A 21,361-nucleotide genomic window follows, 5' to 3' on the forward strand; every position below is an offset into this window, starting at 1 on the left:
GCAAAAAGAGGTATTTCATAACCTAGCCCAATTGGCAATTTCAAAAATATTTCAGCAATGGGGGGAAATGAAAAAATATCAAAACGAATCCTCTTTCGATGTTTTAGGGCTAGTTATATTGGACCATATGAATAACTTACAAACCTGCATAGTTGCTACATAGTTGCTACATAGTTGCTAACAGGACTGACAGGAGAAGCATAATCAGGGGAAGCGTTCGCGTGCAATAACTACCGCTCGAACAGGCACATGTCGATGTCTAGACTAGCTAAACGTAAACGTAAACTACAGACCATAATTTAAATTAAATATCTTATGAGAATTTGATTGTTCGTATGAATATTCTACAGTACCATATAAAAACATCAACAACTTGATAATAAATACTTTTCTTTCTATTGATTATTCATTGAATTTAAACATACAGTCATTTTGTAATCCGAACCGGAAGTCTTTATTTTCTTTAAATTTCATTTTAAAGATGGCGACATATACTTTCACTTTCGTTTTCTTCGAAGAACGCAATAAAAAGCAAAGTTGGACACTGCACTGGACAGAGTGGCTGAAGTTTCTAATAGTTTTTTCTTCGAACTGGATTTGTATTCAAACCATTTCCCGATCAAAATGGATCATGAAAGCATTCTTAAAGGTATTTTTGATCGTTTTTGGAGCTGGCGACTTTTGAATGCTTCTGAGTTTGCCACTTCAATTGGTAAACATCTGTACAGTGACAGACTGGATGAAATGAGTTTAAGCTCTTACAAACGCCGTGAAGATGAAGCTAGAAGTTTCCTAGATGAAATTAAACTTGTCAGGGCCGATTCTTCAGTAAAATCTTTATCTGAAATCAGTTCATTTAATGCAGAACTTCTTCAGGCAGACTTGGAACAGTTTGTCCACGGCTTGCAGTTCCAAACTTGTTTGTTTCCGCTGAACATGTTAGAAGGCCCTCACCTTGATTTCCCTAGGCTTCTTGATTGGATGGAGAAAAAGACACCAAAAAACTTTGAGGATATTATCACACGTTTACGTTTGTTTCCTCAGAGAGTTGATGAATTGCTAAAACTCTTGAACGAAGGGATCTACAAAGGGATAACAATGCATAAAGTTTCTGTCACAGTTCTTCCGAAAACTTTGACTGACATGAGCTGCCTTACCCCAGAAGAAGCACCGCATTTCAAGCCATTTTTGGAGAAGCCAGAAAGCTTTGATACAAACGAGTGGGAAAGTGTTGTTCAAAAAGCAAAAGATGTAATTGAGAAGGTTGTTTTGCCACAATACAAACGACTTTCTGACTTCATTGAAACCACTTACATTCATCACAGTAGACCAGAAATTGCAGCTACATCTCTCCCAAATGGAAAAGCTTTCTATGAAGCATGTTTAAAGTTCCATACAACAACCAACATGTCAGCTCAAGAAATCTTTGACAAAGGGAAAGAAGAAGTTGCAAGAATTACAGCCAAAATGGAAGAAGTTAAACACTCTGTTGGCTTTGAAGGGAGCCTAAAGGAGTTTCGTAAATACTTGAGAAGTGATCCCAAATTCAAATTCAAGTCAAAACAAGATATTTTGGATCATTACAATAAAGTTTATGCTGATATTCTTTTAGTCTTGCCAAAATTGTTTGCTAGATTGCCAGAAGCAAAATGCGAAATTGTTCCAGTTCCTGATGAAGTTGCACCAACCTTTCCAGGTGCTTATTATCTTGCCCCTCCGGAGGATGGCAGTCGTCCAGGAACTTTCTTTATCAACACCCACAATCCAACTAATCGTAATAAGTACGAAGCTGTCTCTTTAGCTTTACACGAAGCACAACCAGGTCATCATTTACAAGGTTCTTTGACAATGGAATCAGGTGAAATGCTTGCTTTCCGACGTTTTATGGAAGATCGAAATTATTATGAGCCTCCTGGTCGTTTTGCCATGAATTCCGCCTACGTTGAAGGATGGGGATTGTATTGTGAATATCTTGGTGAAGAATTAAAGCTTTACGAAGATCCATACAATTTGTTTGGTCGGCTGTCACATGAAATGTTACGTGCTTGTCGTTTGGTAGTAGATCCTGGGATGCATGCATTAGGATGGAGTCGACAACAAGCTATCGATTATCTACTTGAAAACACAGCTAGCAGCGAGGAAGATATTACTTCTGAAATCGATCGCTATATAACATGGCCAGGTCAAGCGTGTGGCTACAAAATTGGAGAAATCAAAATTAAAGAGCTTAGAGCTCACGCTGAAAAATCACTTGGTGATAAGTTTGATATTGGTAAATTCCATGATTTGATTGCTTCTATGGGAGGTGTTCCCCTTGATATTCTAGAAGAGCAAATAAATAAGTTTATTGCTGAGTATAAACGATAGATTATATTCTTTAGAAAACTGACAAAACGATCTCCGCTTTTCGAGAGCTAACGATCCTATGACGTATTGTATTGAGCTTTAGAAAACATTAAATAGTTAATTTTTTTCGTAATTTTAATTACGCCAAATTTTCTACAAAGCTATGTTATAAGTAATTATTAATTAATTATTCAATTGATAAGCAGCAGCTGTTATTATGTTAGAAGCCAATTTTGTGACTATTTTTTTTTCAATTTCGAATCAAATATTATCGAATATTTTGTGGTTTTGTTTAAAAAAATTTGATTTAAATGATACTTTTTGGAAATATTCTAATTGCAAATTCTCTTAAGCTAAGGCTACACTGATGATTTTTTCAGGCGGCTGCAATGCAATTAGCGTTGCATTGCAAGCGCGCGAGAAATTGCAAAATGTAGCACGTCAATTTTTTCTGCAATTGCTCTGCAACGCAATAAAAATATTGCAGAACAAATTGCAAGTGTCTGCAACAAAATCAGTTTGAACTGATTTTGTTGCAGAAGAATCTGCAATTTTTTGACGATGTATCTGACATTCCAATCTTATTACGTCATTCGAACGTCGGACCTTCGAAAATCGAATGTTTTGTAATTCGAATGTTTTATTTTTGAATGTTTTTTTGAAAAAGTTGTAAAATGATTGTGAGTTGTTTTTTAGCAGATAGTGACAAGATGGCTGGAAAAAAACTTTCAGATCAAGAAAAAAAGACTTTGATCATATTTTTCGAAGAAAACCCTGCATTATGGGATGGGGCCCATCCCCATAACAAATGCAAGAGAACAAAGGAGGAATTAAGGAAGAATCTTGTTGGATTATTTGACGAACTATACAGTATTGAAACTCTTGAAAAAAGTTTTCATTCGTTAAGAACTTCTTTCGTTAGGGAATGGAAGAAGAAAGTCACACACGCAGAATCTGAGGAAAAGGATATCCCGCTTAAGAAGTGGAAATTCATGGATGAAACTTCTCCAAGAGAAGCAAAGCTAAGGCAGCAGCAGCAGCAGATTTTCTTCGAGCATCCGCCATTTTTCACTTTTTCGCGCTCGGATAAAAAATGTCCCTTTAAATAACTTTCGAATGTTTTTGATAAATTCGAATGTTTTGTAGTTCGAATGTTTTGTAATTCGAATGTTTTGTAATTCGAATGTTTTTTTTGACGTTTTTCGTGGTTCCTTTTTTTAGATGGCTAGACAGCAACAATTTTCAGGCGGCTGCAATGCAACAATTGCATTGCAGCCGCCTGAAAAAACTATCAGTGTAGCCTTAGCTTTAGGTTTTTTATCAAATGATAAATGAAAATAGAAATCATCGAAAGAAATTTCGCGATTCATTTATTGTAAGGTTAAAACCCTGAATCTGTCGTTACTAAAGTTCATTCACTTTGAGTGTGTGCGATTTCTTATTTTGTCTGCTATTTCTCAGCCAATGCATTTCATCTTTCCTTTTGTGTAGTATATGCATGGCCCTTAGGGAAGCATCGGTTAAAGTACTTTTAAGGGAACTAAATTAGTTCTCACCAGAATCAAATCATTCGCTCCCTCACCAAAATTAGTTCTCGCCGAATATACCATTGCTGCCTCGCCGGAATCAACTATTTTTGTAAATTCGAAATTAACTATTTTTGCATTTTTGCTAAAAAAATATCACAACTTACATCTGAAAATGGACTTGGTCTAATGTATGGATTTTGAAAGCTGCCACCGTTTTTTATCAAAATATTGAGTTTTAGAATATACTACAGTAAGTCGGAAAAAAGTAGCTGGGAGGTTTATCTCTAGTTTAGACGGCTGAATTTATGCCCTGCCTATTATAATTGTTTGAGTAGGTGAAAAGTGGGCACAGTTTGCAGTTAAAATCTTTGCTTGGAAGTTAAAATCTTTGCTTGGAAAAGACTGAAAGAAGACATTGCATTGACGTCAAAAGATTTTTCTACAGCTAATCTTTTTTTCTTGAAGATTGAGTTTGACAACTCGATTCAAGATTGAGTTTCTACTACACCGCGGTTTCTGCCGTTATCCGGTCGCAGAAAATCCCTGAGAATATGGGTGTAATATGTGATGTTTTTTAAGAATAGGCTGCACCATTAAAAATTCATACAGGGGATGAAGGAATCTTTTCAAAAAGAAATTCTTGGAAATTTAAATAGTCCCTTGAAAATGACAAAATCTGCAAAGAAACCCTTGGAAAAAATTCACCTCAGATTACCACTTGGAAATGTTCGTCATACCCCCTTGTATGGATATGCAATGGAATGGCCATTTACCTTAAGGGAAGAAATTTTCGCCGGAATTTAATTTCGCGGTTGGTCAAATTATTTTTTTTCGCGGGAATTTAATTTCGTGGTTCATCAATTTTCGAAAAATTCGCGGGAATTTAATTTCGCGGTTGCAAGATACGAATTTGGGGGAATGCGTGAATTAAATTAAATTTCGCGGGAATTTAATTTTGCGGATTGACGATTTTGTAAAATTGCGCGGTTTTAGACCTTAAGGTAATCGAAAGTTAGTGATACAGGGGTGGAATCTAAAGATACAACGACGACACTGTAAAAGGTGAAAGTTTTCTTATAATTAAGCCATCAAACATATGTACACATAGTAGTAGTAAAAATAATTTCGATTTCACTCTCATCAAGGGTCATCTATTAAATCCAATTACCATAACTCAACCGCAAAACATTGAAAGTGTTGAAGTGTTTCAAGTTGTTTATACGAATTCCATCAAATATAACATCAAAACAACCTCACATCACAAACGTTTTGTTGAACTTCTACCATGACCTTACTATATAAAGGTGAAATCATTCTTGAAACCTTCTGATTGCAATCGATTTCAATTTAAGAAATGCCGTTACTGTGAACGCAATAGAAGTTAAAACCTTTAACAGGCTTCAAAGAATGCCATAATGTCGACTATGTCACTTTTCAAAATATCGTTTTATCAGTTCGGAAAATTCTATCATCATTTTTAAGAAAATTCGACGGCCCATTTTATCTACAGTAAATTAAAATCCGGGGGGGGGGTGTATTTAGGCAAATGGAGGGTACGGTATGTGCTGCCCTTAAGGGTACCTTTTTTGGACTTCCAAAGTCCCGCTAAGGGTCGGGAAAATAGGAAAATTTCAACTTGTTACCCCCTGAAAGATCAAAATTTGGTCAAATTTGTCTCGCTAAGGGTCGTAAAATTCCCGCAACCCTAGTATCCCCCCTCCCGGGAAAAAAAATACTCTGTATATGTGTTGATGGAGATTGAAATAAAGTATAAAAGTCACTACTGGGTGATCCATGACGCATTAAAAATTTAATTTTATACAATTCGCATAAATCATGAGGCTTTTACTTTCATAAATATTTGTCCGCTTTATTTTTTGGAGCACACCTGTATAACAAAGGCCCTTCCCAAGGAGAAACCATAACTACTGGGTGATCATCTCAATGGCTACTGGATAAATAATTTTTTTCAAAATCGAATGATGTGGTTCAACTTAAAGTTGTTTTTCTTTTCCGTTGTTTCTTTTCCGTTACTTGTCGATTACCGGACGAGTCTTCCTGAATTGTGGGTGGATTTCCGGACATTGATATACTCCGCCCCTTTCGTTTTGAAGGTTCTTTGATCTTATTTACACAGGTTATTTTTCGTTTCGCATTTTCCTTTTTATTAACAAGATCTGGGAAAACGACTTTCTTGTTTTTCCTGTTTTGTTGATTTTCGGTATTCTTTTTGCTTTTGAGATTCGAGGGAACTTTTTTCTTGACGATTGCTTGTTTACGGAAAGATGGAGAAAGCTCCTGCGACGCTAGCTTGAAGAAACAATGTAGCGCGTATAATGATGTCGTTTTGTTTGGGTTCGTGCTGGCGTTGCATCTGTTGTCCTGGCGAATGTTTCTGTTGTATGAGTTGTTGTTGTTTGTTTTATTCGTTATAAGGTAGCATGATGCTGTCGGGATCTGTGGAAGATGGAACGTGTCCCTCATCTTGATTTCTTCTTCTGCCCTTTTTTCGTCTATTGCTGAAAGTGAAAGGTACCGAATTTTAGAATATAACATAAAGGTCTAAGAAGTCCATTCATATTCAGAGGTTTACTGGTCCTTTCAAAAACGCAAATTCTTGTACGACCCTACTTTTGTTCGTTGAAGTGCCACTTCCAAAAGCTTTTATAAATGAAAATCGTAAATCTTAACTGTTTGCCTTTCTTATTCGACTAAATCTTCTTTCAATCTTAGTAACAAAACAAAAACAAAATATCAATTTTCATGTAGACTATAATCGACCATGTAATCTCACCGATTCTTATTCGAAAAATATAAGAAGATTGAAATTCATTTCAAAGAAATAACTTGTAAATGAAAAAGATGAATTATTTGCATGAAGTTGTTAAATAGATGTTGAGCTTCTAATTTTTGTATGTGTGTTTGAAGAGCTGAAATAGATCTTATCGGAGTTTTTGATTTTTTCTGCATTGTGGGATTGTTTCGGGAGTATTATAATAGAATTCCCTCGAAGAATTCCAAAGAGATTTCTATTGTAATACTCCCGAAACAATCCCACAACGCATCGCTTTTTTAGAAAAATCAAAAACTCCGATAAGGTCTATTGAAAAGAATCATGAGAATTACGCCATTTTCAAACTCTAGTCAATGCAATATTAGCTACATACAAACGAGAAAAACTTCCACAGAATATTTATAATCAAACTAATAGCTTCCCATAGAATATTTTCCATCTCGTCCCTAAAACTAGCAAAAAATGCACTCAGAGACATTGTCATTGCACTGTACGCACTTTAACACTGAGAGAATCGATACCGATTTAAAAAGACATTTTTGACAATTTGAACAAGCTCAAATGTTATGAATATAAACAAGATTTCACCTCTCTGTTGTGGTTGAAAAGCGCATTATTTTGATTGGCATGTTCAAAAGAGCCTGGAGACCAAGACTGAATCATTAAAAGATTTTTTTCTAAAAATAAAGTGTCTCTTGCGTAGGCAAAGAAAATACGTTGGTTAGAATGCTCAACTTTAAAAACAAGTTTTCTAATTTCTTTTACCCAAACTGCAGTTGGCAATGATGGCTGGTACCCAGGCTTCAAAAAATCAGTCATTCTTTCAGCATACTTAATTTAAGCCTAACTTCAAAGAGCAAAAAAATTCCCTAGTAATAAAATGTGCCAAGAAATGAAAAGACGAATAATTTCCATAAAATTGTAAAAAATATTTCATTAAGATAAAATGGAATTTTCCACCAACAATTCGAAATAAATAACAACAAAAAGAAATTTTAAATTATTCGCATAAAAAATTCTCAATTTTCAGTCAACGCAGCAAATAATAACAATATAAATATGAGTATTAATACACCTTTTCGACCGTAGCCGCCAATTGCCGCGCGGGCATTTTTTTTGTCCGCTTTATCCCACTAAAACCGTCCTAGTCCTTTTTTGACACATTTTTCTATTGTTTATAGGTGCGAAAAAAGGACTGGGACAGTTTTAGTGGGATAAAAATGGCCGCGCGGCAATTGGCGCCTAAGGTCGAAAAGGTGTATTTCAGGGGTTAAAAATTCTTAAAAGTCTTTGAAATAATAATATGCTATAAACCAACACGATTTCCCTGTTGCTCATCCATCTTCTTGAACTCCTTGACTAACGTCAAACTTTGCGATAACCTGAAAACCGGATAAAATTATTGAGTGATATTATTTAAAAAAGAAGATCTGTCTGGAGGTATTTAAATTATGGTGGTACTTCGTAGATTTTGAAGTACCTGTTCACCCCTCCTAAAAGAAGCTTCCAGCACTCATGTGAAAAAATTGAAAAGAAGCTTCCAGCACTCAATCCCGAGGGGGGGGGTTACTACCCTTAGAGAGACTTTTTTACAATTTTCTGACTTAAAATCAAAAAAATTTCATAAAATCGTGATTTTTCCGACCCTTAGAGAGACTTTGAAGGGTGAAAAAACCGACCCTTACCGTCCACACATACCCAGCACCCATTTTTGCCTAAGTGCCCGGGGGCACTAAATAATTAGAGGTCCATTTTTTGTGTTCGATTTGGGTACTAACAAAATATAATATACTAGCCGTCCCGGCGTCGTCCGAAACGACTTCTTACTCCTTTTAATACGCTCGCTTCGCTCGCTTTTCTATTTTTCAGAAACTTGTAGGGATTTGTATACAAATGTACTTATTTTGCGAGAAGAAATGTTCTTAAATTTAGGCCTTTTTCGTAAAAATTGATGTTTAAAATTTTTAAGGGGACACTAAAATTAATGCACATTAAAAAATATGGTGAAAGTATTTTTAGTTGAATTTTGATTTTTCTTCTCCTTATTAATTGATAAATTTGTCAGAATTTCTTTTTGTTGAAAACCTTCAAACAATAATGTGCTTGACTCGCTAAAAATAATGTCATGCAAATATGGTGAAAATTGAGTTAAAAATTTCTCGCGAGAGAAATCGGTCATACTTTAAACGTGCTTTTTTTTGGGTTTTTGGGAGAGGAAAGACTATTATTTTCCTCACGCAAGGATGAAGATAAAAAAACAAATAGAAATTCAAATTCAGTATTAGAGGTACTTGGCAACACCGATCACTCCAAAGACAAAGTGCTTTACGGTGGAATATAAAAGTGCCTTTTTTCAATACCGTTAACAGAGTCAACAATTATTTAACAATTAAACTCAATGCTTAAGTAAAAGCGTTTTCATTTTGCTATCTCAATAGAACAAAAAATAGCAAACATTGATTAAAAAATTTCACAATTGAATTGGGAAAAGTAATCAACTTTTCTCATATTGTCAAGTCCATTAAATTGAAATGTTTTTATCAGAGTATCATAGAAGGGAAATGTCATCGGAGCTTTATTAATCTCAAGGGTAATCATAAATATGATGTCTTTTTGAAAACTCAAATTTTATCTTCGACGTATTCCCATGTGAATCAAAATTATTTCATAACCGACATAAACTTTTTTTATAAAAACTATAAATTATGCTGATAGTGCTATTGCACAGTCAGTTGTGTTTCTCCATCAAGGAGAAATGTGCTCTCTTGAATGGAAGTGCACTTGGCGAATAGAATTGAATATACAATCAAAAAGGCGCGAAAAAAATTGCCGTGTATTTAAAAATCGCTAGCGAAAAAGTTAGTAAACATGAGCATAAAGTCAAAATGACCAAAATAATCACATTGCACTCCTAATTCATAAATTTGACCTTGCAGGACTTTTTGTATTACAATCAACTCCTATTCTGTGAATTTTCTAGTCCCGAATGACATTTGCATCGAAGTTATTAAGGTTTTTGTAAAATTTGGGATTTTTGAATTTGAAATTTTGATACAGTCAAAAAAAACATGTCCTTAAAACGAGTTGACTTTTTTTAATATTCTTCTTATAGAGGTCTAGCCACAAAACCAAAAATACTCGCAATAAAGCAAGTGGAGAACATACCACAGTTAATAATCTTCAACTAAAAACTAAACCCACTTACTTGTTAAGCGCATTAAACAGTGAAACAATTTCTGTGCGAGAAAGTGAGAATTTTTCGCCATTCACAATCGGTATTTCGTCCCAATCATTGGAGGAAAATAAAATCTTTAGTGCAGTTCCAATGCCAGTTGTCTAAAAGACAGAATGGAAATAACAGATCTTGAATCATACAACCCACCGCAAATTAATTTTTGGAAAACTTTACAACCAAGATATGAAACCATACACGTTTTTATATAAGCACCTTAAGTTCTTTAAGCATTCAGACGTTCTTAACTTTTTGAGTTAAATTGTACCATACAATAGTAATTTTTTATATGATTTCCTACTTCCATCTTTTAATTACACTAAACACCTGAGAGCCAGAAACAAATAAATTGTACCTGTAGTTTTCCCCAGACACGACAACGCGTGCATCCAACGCAGTCCATGATCCTGGTGATATTCTTGTAATGTAATCGGAACTCCTCCTGGTCATGGAGAAAAGGGTGCGAAAGATATTGAGAATTTCATACTCTCGGGTACCTAATAGCCGTCCCCCCGGTAATTAATTTTTCGAAAATTTTCGACCAAGGACATTCTTATTCCAACCCCCCCCCCCCCCGCTTGATTATTTTTGGGAAAATGTTTTTGAAAGTTCGATTTTTTGTCCCAATTCTGCTGTATTAGCCTCCTTTTCAAAAAATTTCCACCCAGGACATTTTTATTCCAACCCTATCCCCGCTTATTAAGTTTTAAAGATTTTTTCCAGCCCCCCCCCCCGCTTATTCCAATCCCCCCGGCTATTCGTACCCGAGAGTGGATAAAAATTCTTTGAAAAAGCTTTATATAAAAACCTGTATTAAGCTCGCAAGATTTGGTTTAGAACAAAGGGGAGAAGATAGTATAACCTCTCAAATGCTAGAAAATTCAATCAAACCATGTAATTAAGAGGTGCTTCTTCCTTTTTGTCAGTTTCAAGCCGCACAATCAATGATTACAAAAGAAGACTTCAATTTGGTAAAGATTTTACCTTTAAGACACGAGCTTTTTCAGTATCGCCCAAAAACATCTGCGATTCGTCGAAGGTACTCGGGCATGATCTAAAAGGCAGAAATATTACATTGAAAACTGCTTGAAAAGGGATTACTATAAGTTAGAATTACTCATAGTTTTTACTTAAATTCCATAGTGTGCAGAGGGGTCTGAACCCCCCCATTTTTATTTTACCCCCCTACATTGTGTATCCCCTTATTTGAAAAACTTTTGAATCCGCGCTATTTTCAGCAGCAGTCTATCAGTCATTCAAAACCAAAAACATTGAAATTTGTATTAAAAATTATAAGAAAAAAGAGTTTAAAATGGCGCCACAGTCGAAAATTTACTTGTTTTTTAGTTGTCCCACACCTAATATCTAAATCAATATGAAATATGATAGATATTTTGACCAAAAGTTGTTAGCCCCCTATTTTACCTGACCCCCCCCCTAAAATCTCAAACCCCCATTTCATTTGGAAAATCTCCTACCCCCCCCCCCCCCCCTATAAAGCACCTCTGGAAAAGTTGGATCCCCTCCTTATAAAAAAGGTTCACACTTTGAATTCTAAATATACAATTTTATCTTAGGAACAAATGTTGAAAAAAATTCCAACTAAAGTCGGTCAGAAATGAGCGGAGACAAAAAAGCTTTAGAATTCGAAATAGCGATTTTGTGCTTGTTGAAAAGATATTCAGGAATGAAAAATTATGAAAATGAAAAAAAGTATGCGATAAAAAACGACATACTGTGCAGTATTGACAAGCTCCATCACAATCTTTTTGACTTCGATATCTTCTTTAAGGTCTCCTGTATAAAACTCCACTTCTTTCCAATATGGCGCAGCTTTGATAACGGCACGCAATGCCAACAAATATGTGAAAAATAGATTTTTCAACCAGTGAGGACCTAAAAAAAAGGGAAGATAAAATGTTTATGAAATCTGGCTCCGACTCTTTTCTACTATACTGTTGGCGAGAGAGCCAGGTCACACCTACACACCCCTTCTCTCTCCTACACGTTATGAAGTGACATGATCATTTTTAAGAGAATTGAGAGCTTAACGTAAGAACATATATAGTGAAGTTGTATGCACTAAAGAAAATGCAAACTAGGACCAACCATGACAATCAGTAACAAAAACCCAATATACATTGTGGAAGAAAGATAACAAATAAAAAATAACACTAGTACAAAGAATAAATGACAAAAGGAATGCACAGGACACGAAAGGAAGCGATAAGCTGAAGACCGCAGTCTGAGATCAGGTGCGATACATACCATTTCCTTTCGTTGTCTCGGCATCAAAACGTCGTTTGAATTCGTCTAAATTTGGTCCAAATCTCGGTTTAGTTGAAAACGAACCAGGAAGTATATGTTTATATGTCAAATGTATACTAATACTAGCGTGTAAGCCGGACAATGTCCGATAAAAAGCACGCTTTTCTAAACAAGTTTTTGATAGAAAGTTCAACTCAAAATCAGCGTAATTGATACGACTTTTCTTGCTCGGTAGAAAGCAGTTTTCTTCGTAGATACTACTCCATATACGGTAAGCACCGCGACCTCGGTACCCGGTGTATTGTTCCGGATTCAATAATAAATCCACCCACTCTGCTTCATCGCCGTTTTCTAGAAAGAAGAATCAAGAGAGAATGTAGAGTGAACGCTTAAAGGGACATAAAAGTACTGACGAAATTTGTAAACGAACCGTATGCAGCGGGATACAAAATCAAAACAGATGTCACATGTCAAAATAAAAAATAAAAACAAGTATGGCTGACTTTGATTGTTTCAATTGTTTTACAAGTTTGTTTTGGACACGTGATTTTAATTGTTCTCTTTAATGACGCGTGGTTCGCACAATGTTTACATTTTACTACTTTAATGCCCTTTTAAACATTGAAGACCTATCCCAACGTTTTCATTGAGCCTGTAACAATCAATAATGAACATACCATCCAAGTCAACGCAAAAACTGCTGTCGTCATCATAAGTTGACCACACCTTGAATGATTCTTTTTGTTCGTCACTATGCAAAAAATAAAACAATTGGAACCAATGTCACTTGACTTCTTCGATGAGCAAAGGATCTTTTTCATTTAAAAGGATCTGTTCAGAGAGAGATAATCGGAGTATACTTCTAACATTTTAGCTATCCATGACAGAACACTTTCCAACAGGTAAATAATTCAAAAGAATTCATCCCCCAAATGACAGACTCTCCTATCTCCGCATCTTCAAAAGATAATTTGAAGAGCCTTGATGGATAATTCAAAAGGACTCCTTAAAGAACAAAGGATGGAAGTTTGGGTTACCTGATAGTGGTGTCGACGTCACCCAGTGATTCTTCATCTCCTGATGAACACTGAGAAAAAGAAGATGAAAAAGGGTCTCAGAATCAAGTTCTTCTAAGGTCAGCACGGGAGGATTTGGGACAGGGCATTGATGACGACGCCGAAGCTTCAGCCAAAGTAAGAAAATACAATTTTTCAATTGTCGGTTAAAATATATAACTTTCACATCCATCATCCATCTGCTTCATTTGTACAAAAGTTTCTCTCCCATGATGGTTATTACTTAGAGTCTCAAATACATAGATCCCTATATTGATTTTTAAGACCGGGAGGGAATGTGAGGGTATGATAAATATTATTGACTCACAGATTTGCTTTTAGTATTGGCTTCTTTGCTGTATTTGTTTTCTTGATGAGAACCAGGCTAAAAGAGAAAGGAGAAAAGAATTTAAGCAGCTGTAAAGTGTGACTATATATATTGCAGAAGTTGGTATATAATTCCGTTAATGAGACGCAGCCGATTTCAGTAACAAGAATTTTAACCAGTTTTGACGAACAAAGTTCTAACCACAATGCTTTATATTGGATTTTCCCAGAACAAACCCACACTCCTGATGCGGTTGTTAATTCATCGGCGATTCATAGATTTTTTAAATAAGAATCTTGTTTAGTGTATATGATAAAACTGATTGATTTGTATTCAAACTTTGGACATGGATACCTTAGCTCCTTGAAGTCCGGCCGGTAATTCATCCTATAATCGAAACGTAAATGAAAGATTTAATGAAGCTATTACAAAAAATGATGCTCAAGTTCAAAAGACATGATATGAATGCAATTGAACGTACTTCTAGAAAGAGCTTTTTTTGAGCATTTAGTACAAATTTTTCTAAAACAGCGATGCATTGTGGGATTGTTTCGGGGGTATTATAATAGAATTCCATGAATTCCTAAGATATTTCTATTGTTATACTCCCGAAGCAATCCCACAATGCAACGGTTTTTTAGAAAAATCGAAAACTCCGATAAGATCTACTGTACCAATTATTTGCGTTTTACATATATTTTAGAGGTTATTGAAAACTTCTTCAGGAACAATGAATTCAACAAAAATACACACCAAAACGTACCTCAGAACAAGTATCGATTGCACAATTTTTGACAGCACACTGGTCGGAGTCCGTCCAAAAAGGACATTCTCGTTTCAAATTTAACTAGTAGAAGAAGAGATGAGAAACAGTTGTTTATTATGCCGGGTAAAAGAAATTGTCAAAAGGAAGTAGTGGGCCATCCCTGGCGGGACGCAAACGTATGCGATTGGTTCTAAAGTAGATATGAGAAGAGTCCAGAATCAGGCCCGAGGATGTTTCAAATAAAAATTCAACGAAAATGATTGTTATCATCGGATGGAATTTCCAAGCAAATAAGTATACTACAACAAGTCTTGTACTCAAACACAAAAAAGATATGGCCATTTAAAGTCAGTTCCTGCGAAATCTGTTACGTTTTAAGACTGAAATTGTACACTCTGACTGACAGAATTTTGAGCTCCAAAAGCTTTTGTTTCTTTATATGTTCGAGAACAAGACTTGCTGTAGTAAGCTTAATTCGCAGGCCCCTTTCATAAAAAAGTCTAAAAATTCTATCTACACAGAAGATCCTTTGGTTTGAATAAGCAAAGCAAGAGAAGAGATATTATCACTAACAAGTTAAAGGTATTATTTTTAGAGTTCCCGTTTCATATCAGACACATGTTTCATATCAGGACAGTGTCCACCTATTGTTATATTATGCTGATCCTTCTGACCAATCTTGCTCCACATCCGTGTCAATCCAATGTGAAAAAGTTTGTGAATTAAAAGTGATGAGTAAGCAAACGATATCAAAACAAAACCTTTAAAAATCATTAAAATACTCAAACATGATAAGAACTTACTTTAAAATATCGGAAATAGTTTCTAGTGACGAGGTTCTTGAGTCTTGGATTGATATGGATAGTATTCAGTTTGTCTACATCTTCTATCGAGCAACAACAATCGTCCACTTGGCCAGACAACTAAAAAAAAAAGAAAAAAAAGAAATTAAAACATTTAAAAAAAAATTTCTCTTTAAAAAACAAGAGGAATTGTAAGGAGTACGTACTTGACACGCTTTTTTATAAGAATATATTTTATAACAATATTTATGATGAAGTTGGCCAAAAAATTAAGAATATGGTAAGAATACTACCATCGTGGAATTGGCACCTGAACCTAAGAATGCCATTATTAGAGTATTTTATCATTCATTTGCCAATTATTCCTTAGCAATGCTAAAAGGATCCACACGAATATTACATACTAGATTTTGTCTGGGTTTAGATCCAAACCTAATAATACTGTAAGAATTTTTCAGGATGATTTTTCGCAAAAGGTTAAGAATATTCATAATAAATTGGAAAAATACCGGGTGTCTCTGAAAAAACTTCCCCCTGTTTGATTCAATATTGCGAAAAAGTGAAAAAATATATTAGCTTGATTTTTTCTAAATCGTTTAGAGGAGGGTTTAACTTAAATTTTGGTATATCAAACTTTAAAATTGCTTCATTAGATCAAAAGTTATCACAAAAAGAGTAAAAAAATAGATTTCAAAAAGAGCGCAAAAAGACGAAAAAACAGGGTATCAAATTAGACAAGAAAACACTGTACTTTATTGACAGTAAAGTTTTACTTTTGATGTTCTGTGCATCTTTTTTGTTTTATTATTCGTTTTTAATGATTTTTATTGCCAATTTAGAGCTCCTTTTGGATTCATTAATGAGCATGAAGTTTAAACAAGCAACAAACTTTTATCAAAGTTTTTCCAAAAGTTTCCAAAGCTTAGCGAGTCTACTTGAGTGGAGAAGAGAAAGTTTGAGTGTCTTTTTTCTAACAAAAGATTTGATACCCTGTTTTTTCGTCTTTTTTCGCTCTTTTTGAAAAAAGATTTTTTACTCTTTTTGTCATAACTTTTGGTCTAATGAAGCAATTTTAAAGTTTAATATACCAAAATTTAAGTTAAACCCTCCATTAAATGATTTCGAAAAAATCAAGCTAATATATTTTTTCACTTTTTCGTAATTTTGAATCAAACAGGGGGAAGTTTTTTCAGAGACACCCGGTACAATTCTTATAATAACACTCCCAATCCAAATTTGGTAAAAAACGTCCAACAAAAGCCAAAATTTATGCGATTTTAATGATCATTAAAACCAAAAGACGCAAAACACATAACCACATACAAATGAAAATAGAGTAGCCTCCAACAAGATCCAATGACAACACAGAATAACAAGACAAAACCAAATTATATCGTAGCCTCCACGAGACGTGCTCAACAACATATCATTGGAGGTCGTCTTTTGTTGGTGAGTTGGCTTCAAGAGTAAGCAAGCTGCCAATACAACATGAGTTTTGAATGACCTCGCCAGTGTTGCAAACGGTTTATTGGAGTCTTTGAAGTAGTTCAATTTGATTCATTAGTTACTATCATTTTATCCAACAACACTTTAGATCTTGATTCATCAAGTAAAAATAATTTTTAAAAGCCCTAAGCAATCATTTAAACGTTTTTTGCCAAAGAAAATCTTGAAAACAAATAATGTAAAAAGTCATAGAGGTTTTCTTCCCTTTCTTGTAATTCCAAAGTGAGAGAAAAAATAATTTGAAAATAGTAATGAAAAATTAAAAAAATATCAAAGAAATTCACATCCTAAATGCAATGTTAAATTTGTAATATCTTTTTTTTTTCATTCATAATTTATTTCCTAAGGATTCACCCTTGCATTTAGAAATCATTTTTATCTTGCACTTTTTCGAATCTTCATTACTTTAAAAACACTTTTGAAATTTGAAATGACGAAAGACGTAAAAAAAATAAAACTTGAAACAGTAAACAAAGACAGCTATGTAAATTTAATAGCTTTAGTTCGAAACAAAATTCACCAATAATGCTTGTCAACAAAACGCAAACCTATTCTACTTTTAAGAGCTGACGTGTCTAAAATCGATGATAGAAAACCCAGAAGATGATCTCCTCTGGAAATCGCGTTTATTAAGTACCTTGAGGCACATTTCGTTTACATCAATATTGTACTTTTAATAAGATGAGACAGTCTACTAATATTTAGATTACTCCTGGTTACAGAGCAAACTGAATTTGGCGAAAGAACGACGATAAGATGAGCACTGCACTTCTGATTTTATTAAAGTCCAATTCCAATTAGAAATCAACCCTTTAAAATTGTTGCATAATAAAAAGGTTATGTTCCTCATACCTGACAAAAACAGCTATCATTTCCAGTGGCAGGTTTCCTAGCATTGTGAAAGAACGTTGTCACCAAACCAACACAACAACCAAACAACGCTGCTTTCCATAAACAACTCGTCATCTTCACCCTTTTCACGTTGACTTTGCTTCAATGCATGGAGATTCGATGTAATATTTTCTGTTTTTTTTACCTTTTCTTATTTTTTCCTGTAATAAACAAAGTTAAATCTGGTTATTTCATCAGATAAGGATTTATGGTAAAAAAACAAGAAGTCGTCAAAACTCGCACATTGCAGTGTTTACAGAAAGGTAAAGGGATTCATAATTAGCATCTACTAATTTGAGTAAAAACGTAGAAAGCTTAATATAACACATCACTTGCGGCAAAGGGTCCAAGGGAAAGGGTTGTTAAATAAAGATAACGAAAGACTCCTAACTATGCCATGGTAGACCATCTTCTTTGCACTTTAAATATGATAATGATTATATATGTCTGTTGTATTTTAAAAAGTCTTAAGAAATAAATAACAAAATAAAAAAATAACAAGAAAATCTCACAAAATAAATCATCTGCAGCTGTATACTTTATCTCCATTTTCGTCTTTTGAGCTGCGGGCATACTTTAGAAACAGGGAGCTCAATTTTTGGTTAGGCCCCAAAACATTGACCAAATAAGGCGTTATATCCTCCTCCTTCCATCTCGGGCGTGTTTTGAAGAGCATGGTGAACCTCTCAGCTGGACTGTCCGGTAGATCATGCTCGGAAAAATGCCAAATAACCGGTGGGTGGTTCTTCATATCAACTAGAGCCACACCTTTGAGATGCCCAAGGGAGGTAGTCATGCCGTCAGGAACACTTTCTTTCCACGCAGTCATAAACTCGTGAAAATTGAATTTCCCAAGAGCAGGTCTTAGAATGTATTCTGCATAATAAGTACATACTTGATCCTCGCTTAAACTAAAAACACGTTTCTCTGTATCTGTTTCCACTCCATAAGTTTTCAAACAATGCTCAAGAACGAATTCAGGGTAGAGCTCATTTAACATCTCGACAGTCTCTGGTAAAGGAATTTCTTTCCAGCTCCAACACTTCTCTTCCATAAGAGCTAAAATCTGACTGAAGGCTTTCTCCTGGTAATTGATCTCCAATAGTAACCATTGATTATCGACGTAAATAGCACCTAATTGCTTCAATCCTTCCATAAGTTCTTCCTTACTGGCTTGCACAGCGTCTAACAAATCATCTGTAGTCAGTTTTTGTGACCCCTCTAGAGACTCGCCAGAAAAACAATGCTCTTTGAGGATAAACTTCAATCTCCCAAGACGTGCACGAGATAGTTTGACCTCGAAATATGAATTAAAACTACTATAGACTGGAAGGTCCACCAAATGTTTATCACATTGAAAATTGTGCGTTTTGGGTGTTTGAATGTGAGGTAACAGAAGCAAGGCGTTGGAGGTGTCGGCAGCTTTGAGATCAAATGTTTTGTTTTGTGTGCATAAGACAGCTTCATCTTCACCTTCGCCACGAATGGTGAGAATGTTACCTTCTTTCACCAGATTTGCCAATTCATCTGTAAGCTCCAACAGTTTGTATTCTTCTTTCATCCACGTATCAGAGTAATGTAAACATTGGATTGGTCCTTTAGATTGTTGCACACCTGCTACTGTAGCTAGCTCGTTTATCTTCTCCATTCTCTGCATGGTTGTTCGTTAAATTTAATTTTGTTATTTTTTAAACGTAAGTTAGATGCTGAAAAAGGTGAAAGTGAATTATTAGTCTCATAAAATACACCTACGGCCTCTTCTAATACAGTTAGATGATTACGTAATGCGCCTAAGATGAAAAAGCGAGAGAGAGAGTAAAGAAAGAAGTCTACCTGCTTATCAAATGTTACTTTAGGTATAAACTTAATTCTTTTTTTTAAATCATAAAAAAAGAAATAAGTTTATACCTAAACTAATCAAAATGTGGAGGTTTGAGATGTTTTTAATTTTAGATAAAACCCTGGTAAGCTTGAATCCAATTCACCTCCTTGTATGTCTAAACGTTACATACAATAATTCATAGGAGCATAAGACAATGATTCGTGTTTTATAATAAACACTCTCAGAACAGATTGTAAAAGCTGAACCATAGTGTAATCAAAATTGGATCATATAGTTATAAAAAAAATACCAAATTTAACTTCATAATTCTATTTCACAGTATCTAAGTAATATAAAGATCTAAATAGTATAAAAATCGTCTGAAAGAACTAAAAGTTCTTTGAAATTTTCTGAAAGAAATTAGACTCAAAGTAATTGATTGAAACAACATTGTTCTGCTTAGCAGAGATAGGGAAAAAAGTCTTTTTTCAATTAGCAATTCTGACTTTCCAATTATTGAATGTTGAAAAAAATAATTGAAAACAATTAGCTTTATAGACCGGTTAGAAAAGTTAAAAAGCCAAAACTATCTATCATCTTGATGTATCATTTCCCTCTCAATAAAAATGAGAGAGACAATTCACCTCAATTTTCCTCTTTCCTACACAAAATTAACATCACTGACCCCAAATATAATCAAAAGTAGGTTAGCTTTTGACTTCTAATTGAGAATGCAACTGAGCCATTTGTTGTTCATGTTTTTGTAAAACATCTGATTGTGCTTTACTCATCTCGACCATAAATTGTTCCCATTGTTGTTCCCTCTGTGCTTTATGTTCAAGACGAACTTTCTCTAAATCAGGGCTTCGGTCATCAAGAATATCAAGCCCAGAAGAAGCTGCTTTTACAACTTCACCGTGAATTATCTGAGTCTTTTCATTTAGTAATTGAACACATTCGGGTACTAAGCCTTTGACCTTTTCTATAGATTGGTTTATCTCCCAAAACACTTTTGATGAATCGCGACTTTTCTTTGTTTCCAGCTCTTTGACCAGAAATTTTGATTCTGCGTTGAGGACAGCTCTGTGGTTCAACAACCGTGAACATACATTAAACATATCTTTACATATCATGTCAACTTCATCTGCCATTTTGAACTTTTAATTTTGTAATTATCTTATATTATCTAAGTTCTTGGTAGCTAAAAGATAAAAAGAGAATATAATTGATTTCAATTATATAAGGGAGTTAAATTTTGACAGCTTTTTTGAAGAGAAGTGCTAGAATTGAAGCAACAATTGAAATAACTTTTGAATGTTGACTGTTGAGGTGGTCAGTAATTCCTAAGTTCCTGAATCAACGCTTTTTTTCAAATAGACCTTAAATCAGCGATGCATTGTGGGATTGTTTCGGGGGTATCACAATAGAATTCCCTCGAGGAATTTCTAAGAGATTTCTATTGTAATACCCCCGAAACAATCCCACAATGCATCGCTATTTTAGAAAAATCAAAAACTCCAATAAGATCTATCGTTTCCAAATTTTCAAAGTTGTTGGTTCAACCTCCTCAACTAAGAAATTCAGATGAATTAGTGCCCATTTTCCTAAGATGTAAGGCTGGAGTTATGGCTGTTAGGTTGAGATTGGTCATAGTGTGGAAAACTGAGATTCTTAAAATGAACCAGGGTAAAGGTAAACAATAATCAAAATCAAATATCAAAATCAATACAATTAAGCTGCAGGCATCGAAATAAGGGATAGAAAGTGCATAGCAATTTTTTGATAAGCATGATTTGGCATCCTAAAATGGATCAATTTTCAATTTTTAGCTTGTAAGTAATCCAAAAACGCATCGCGAATTGCGAAATGCGATACGCTAATTCGATCCCTGAGCTGTTCGAAAGGCAATTATGATTCGCACCTTCAACAAATACAAAGCGAAAGCGACTGGAAACACACATCATAAAACTTTATATCGTAAACAAAGAAATCTTGTTGTAAGATTTGAATAGGAAAGCAAA

General features: G+C 34.6%; 4 protein-coding genes across 5 annotated transcripts; 1 reads left to right on the forward strand and 3 right to left on the reverse strand.

Moving 5' to 3' along the window:
• Window positions 1–511: 511 nt before the first annotated feature.
• On the forward strand, window positions 512–2,663 carry LOC136799563 (uncharacterized). The gene has a single exon (XM_067056283.1). It carries the CDS (start codon window positions 625–627, stop codon window positions 2,365–2,367), a length of 1,743 nt encoding a protein of 580 aa, XP_066912384.1. The 5' UTR covers window positions 512–624; the 3' UTR covers window positions 2,368–2,663.
• Window positions 2,664–7,577: 4,914 nt separating this feature from the next.
• Window positions 7,578–17,672, reverse strand: LOC136799564 (ERO1-like protein beta). 2 transcript variants are annotated; one of them, XM_067056284.1, is made up of 13 exons: window positions 17,480–17,672; window positions 15,122–15,241; window positions 14,316–14,399; window positions 13,907–13,939; window positions 13,553–13,609; window positions 13,207–13,256; window positions 12,847–12,920; window positions 12,170–12,520; window positions 11,638–11,797; window positions 10,886–10,955; window positions 10,257–10,343; window positions 9,875–10,005; window positions 7,578–8,051 (listed from the first exon to the last, which is right to left on the reverse strand). In XM_067056284.1, the coding sequence occupies exons 1-13, from the start codon at window positions 17,591–17,593 to the stop codon at window positions 7,976–7,978; spliced, it is 1,407 nt and encodes a 468-aa protein (XP_066912385.1). In that variant the 5' UTR covers window positions 17,594–17,672; the 3' UTR covers window positions 7,578–7,975. The 2 variants fall into 2 exon arrangements, with proteins under 2 accessions (XP_066912385.1, XP_066912386.1); XM_067056285.1 differs by lacking the exon at window positions 17,480–17,672 and adding an exon at window positions 16,445–16,807.
• Window positions 17,673–17,902: 230 nt separating this feature from the next.
• LOC136799565 (sister chromatid cohesion protein DCC1-like) lies at window positions 17,903–19,638 on the reverse strand. Its single transcript, XM_067056287.1, has one exon. It carries the CDS (start codon window positions 19,173–19,175, stop codon window positions 18,039–18,041), a length of 1,137 nt encoding a protein of 378 aa, XP_066912388.1. The 5' UTR covers window positions 19,176–19,638; the 3' UTR covers window positions 17,903–18,038.
• Window positions 19,639–19,654: 16 nt separating this feature from the next.
• LOC136799566 (biogenesis of lysosome-related organelles complex 1 subunit 5-like) lies at window positions 19,655–20,491 on the reverse strand. The gene has a single exon (XM_067056288.1). It carries the CDS (start codon window positions 20,489–20,491, stop codon window positions 20,048–20,050), a length of 444 nt encoding a protein of 147 aa, XP_066912389.1. The 3' UTR covers window positions 19,655–20,047.
• Window positions 20,492–21,361: the final 870 nt, after the last annotated feature.

Source organism: Clytia hemisphaerica, unplaced genomic scaffold, assembly GCF_902728285.1.
Source record: "Clytia hemisphaerica strain Z4C2 unplaced genomic scaffold, Clytia hemisphaerica genome assembly, whole genome shotgun sequence".
NCBI lineage: Eukaryota > Metazoa > Cnidaria > Hydrozoa > Leptothecata > Clytiidae > Clytia > Clytia hemisphaerica.

Bases quoted from the DNA above. Each gene is read 5' to 3' on its own strand.
- LOC136799566 (XM_067056288.1), bottom strand. From the start codon at position 20,491: ATGGCAGATGAAGTTGACATGATATGTAAAGATATGTTTAATGTATGT.
- LOC136799564 (XM_067056284.1), bottom strand. From the start codon at position 17,593: ATGACGAGTTGTTTATGGAAAGCAGCGTTGTTTGGTTGTTGTGTTGGT. The intron at 14,400-15,121 runs GTAAGTTCTTAT...TTCTTCTACTAG, and splicing joins ACTATTTCCGATATTTTAAA to TTAAATTTGAAACGAGAATG. The intron at 10,344-10,885 runs GTAAAATCTTTA...CTCCATGACCAG, and splicing joins AAAAAGCTCGTGTCTTAAAG to GAGGAGTTCCGATTACATTA.
- LOC136799563 (XM_067056283.1), top strand. From the start codon at position 625: ATGGATCATGAAAGCATTCTTAAAGGTATTTTTGATCGTTTTTGGAGC.
- LOC136799565 (XM_067056287.1), bottom strand. From the start codon at position 19,175: ATGCAGAGAATGGAGAAGATAAACGAGCTAGCTACAGTAGCAGGTGTG.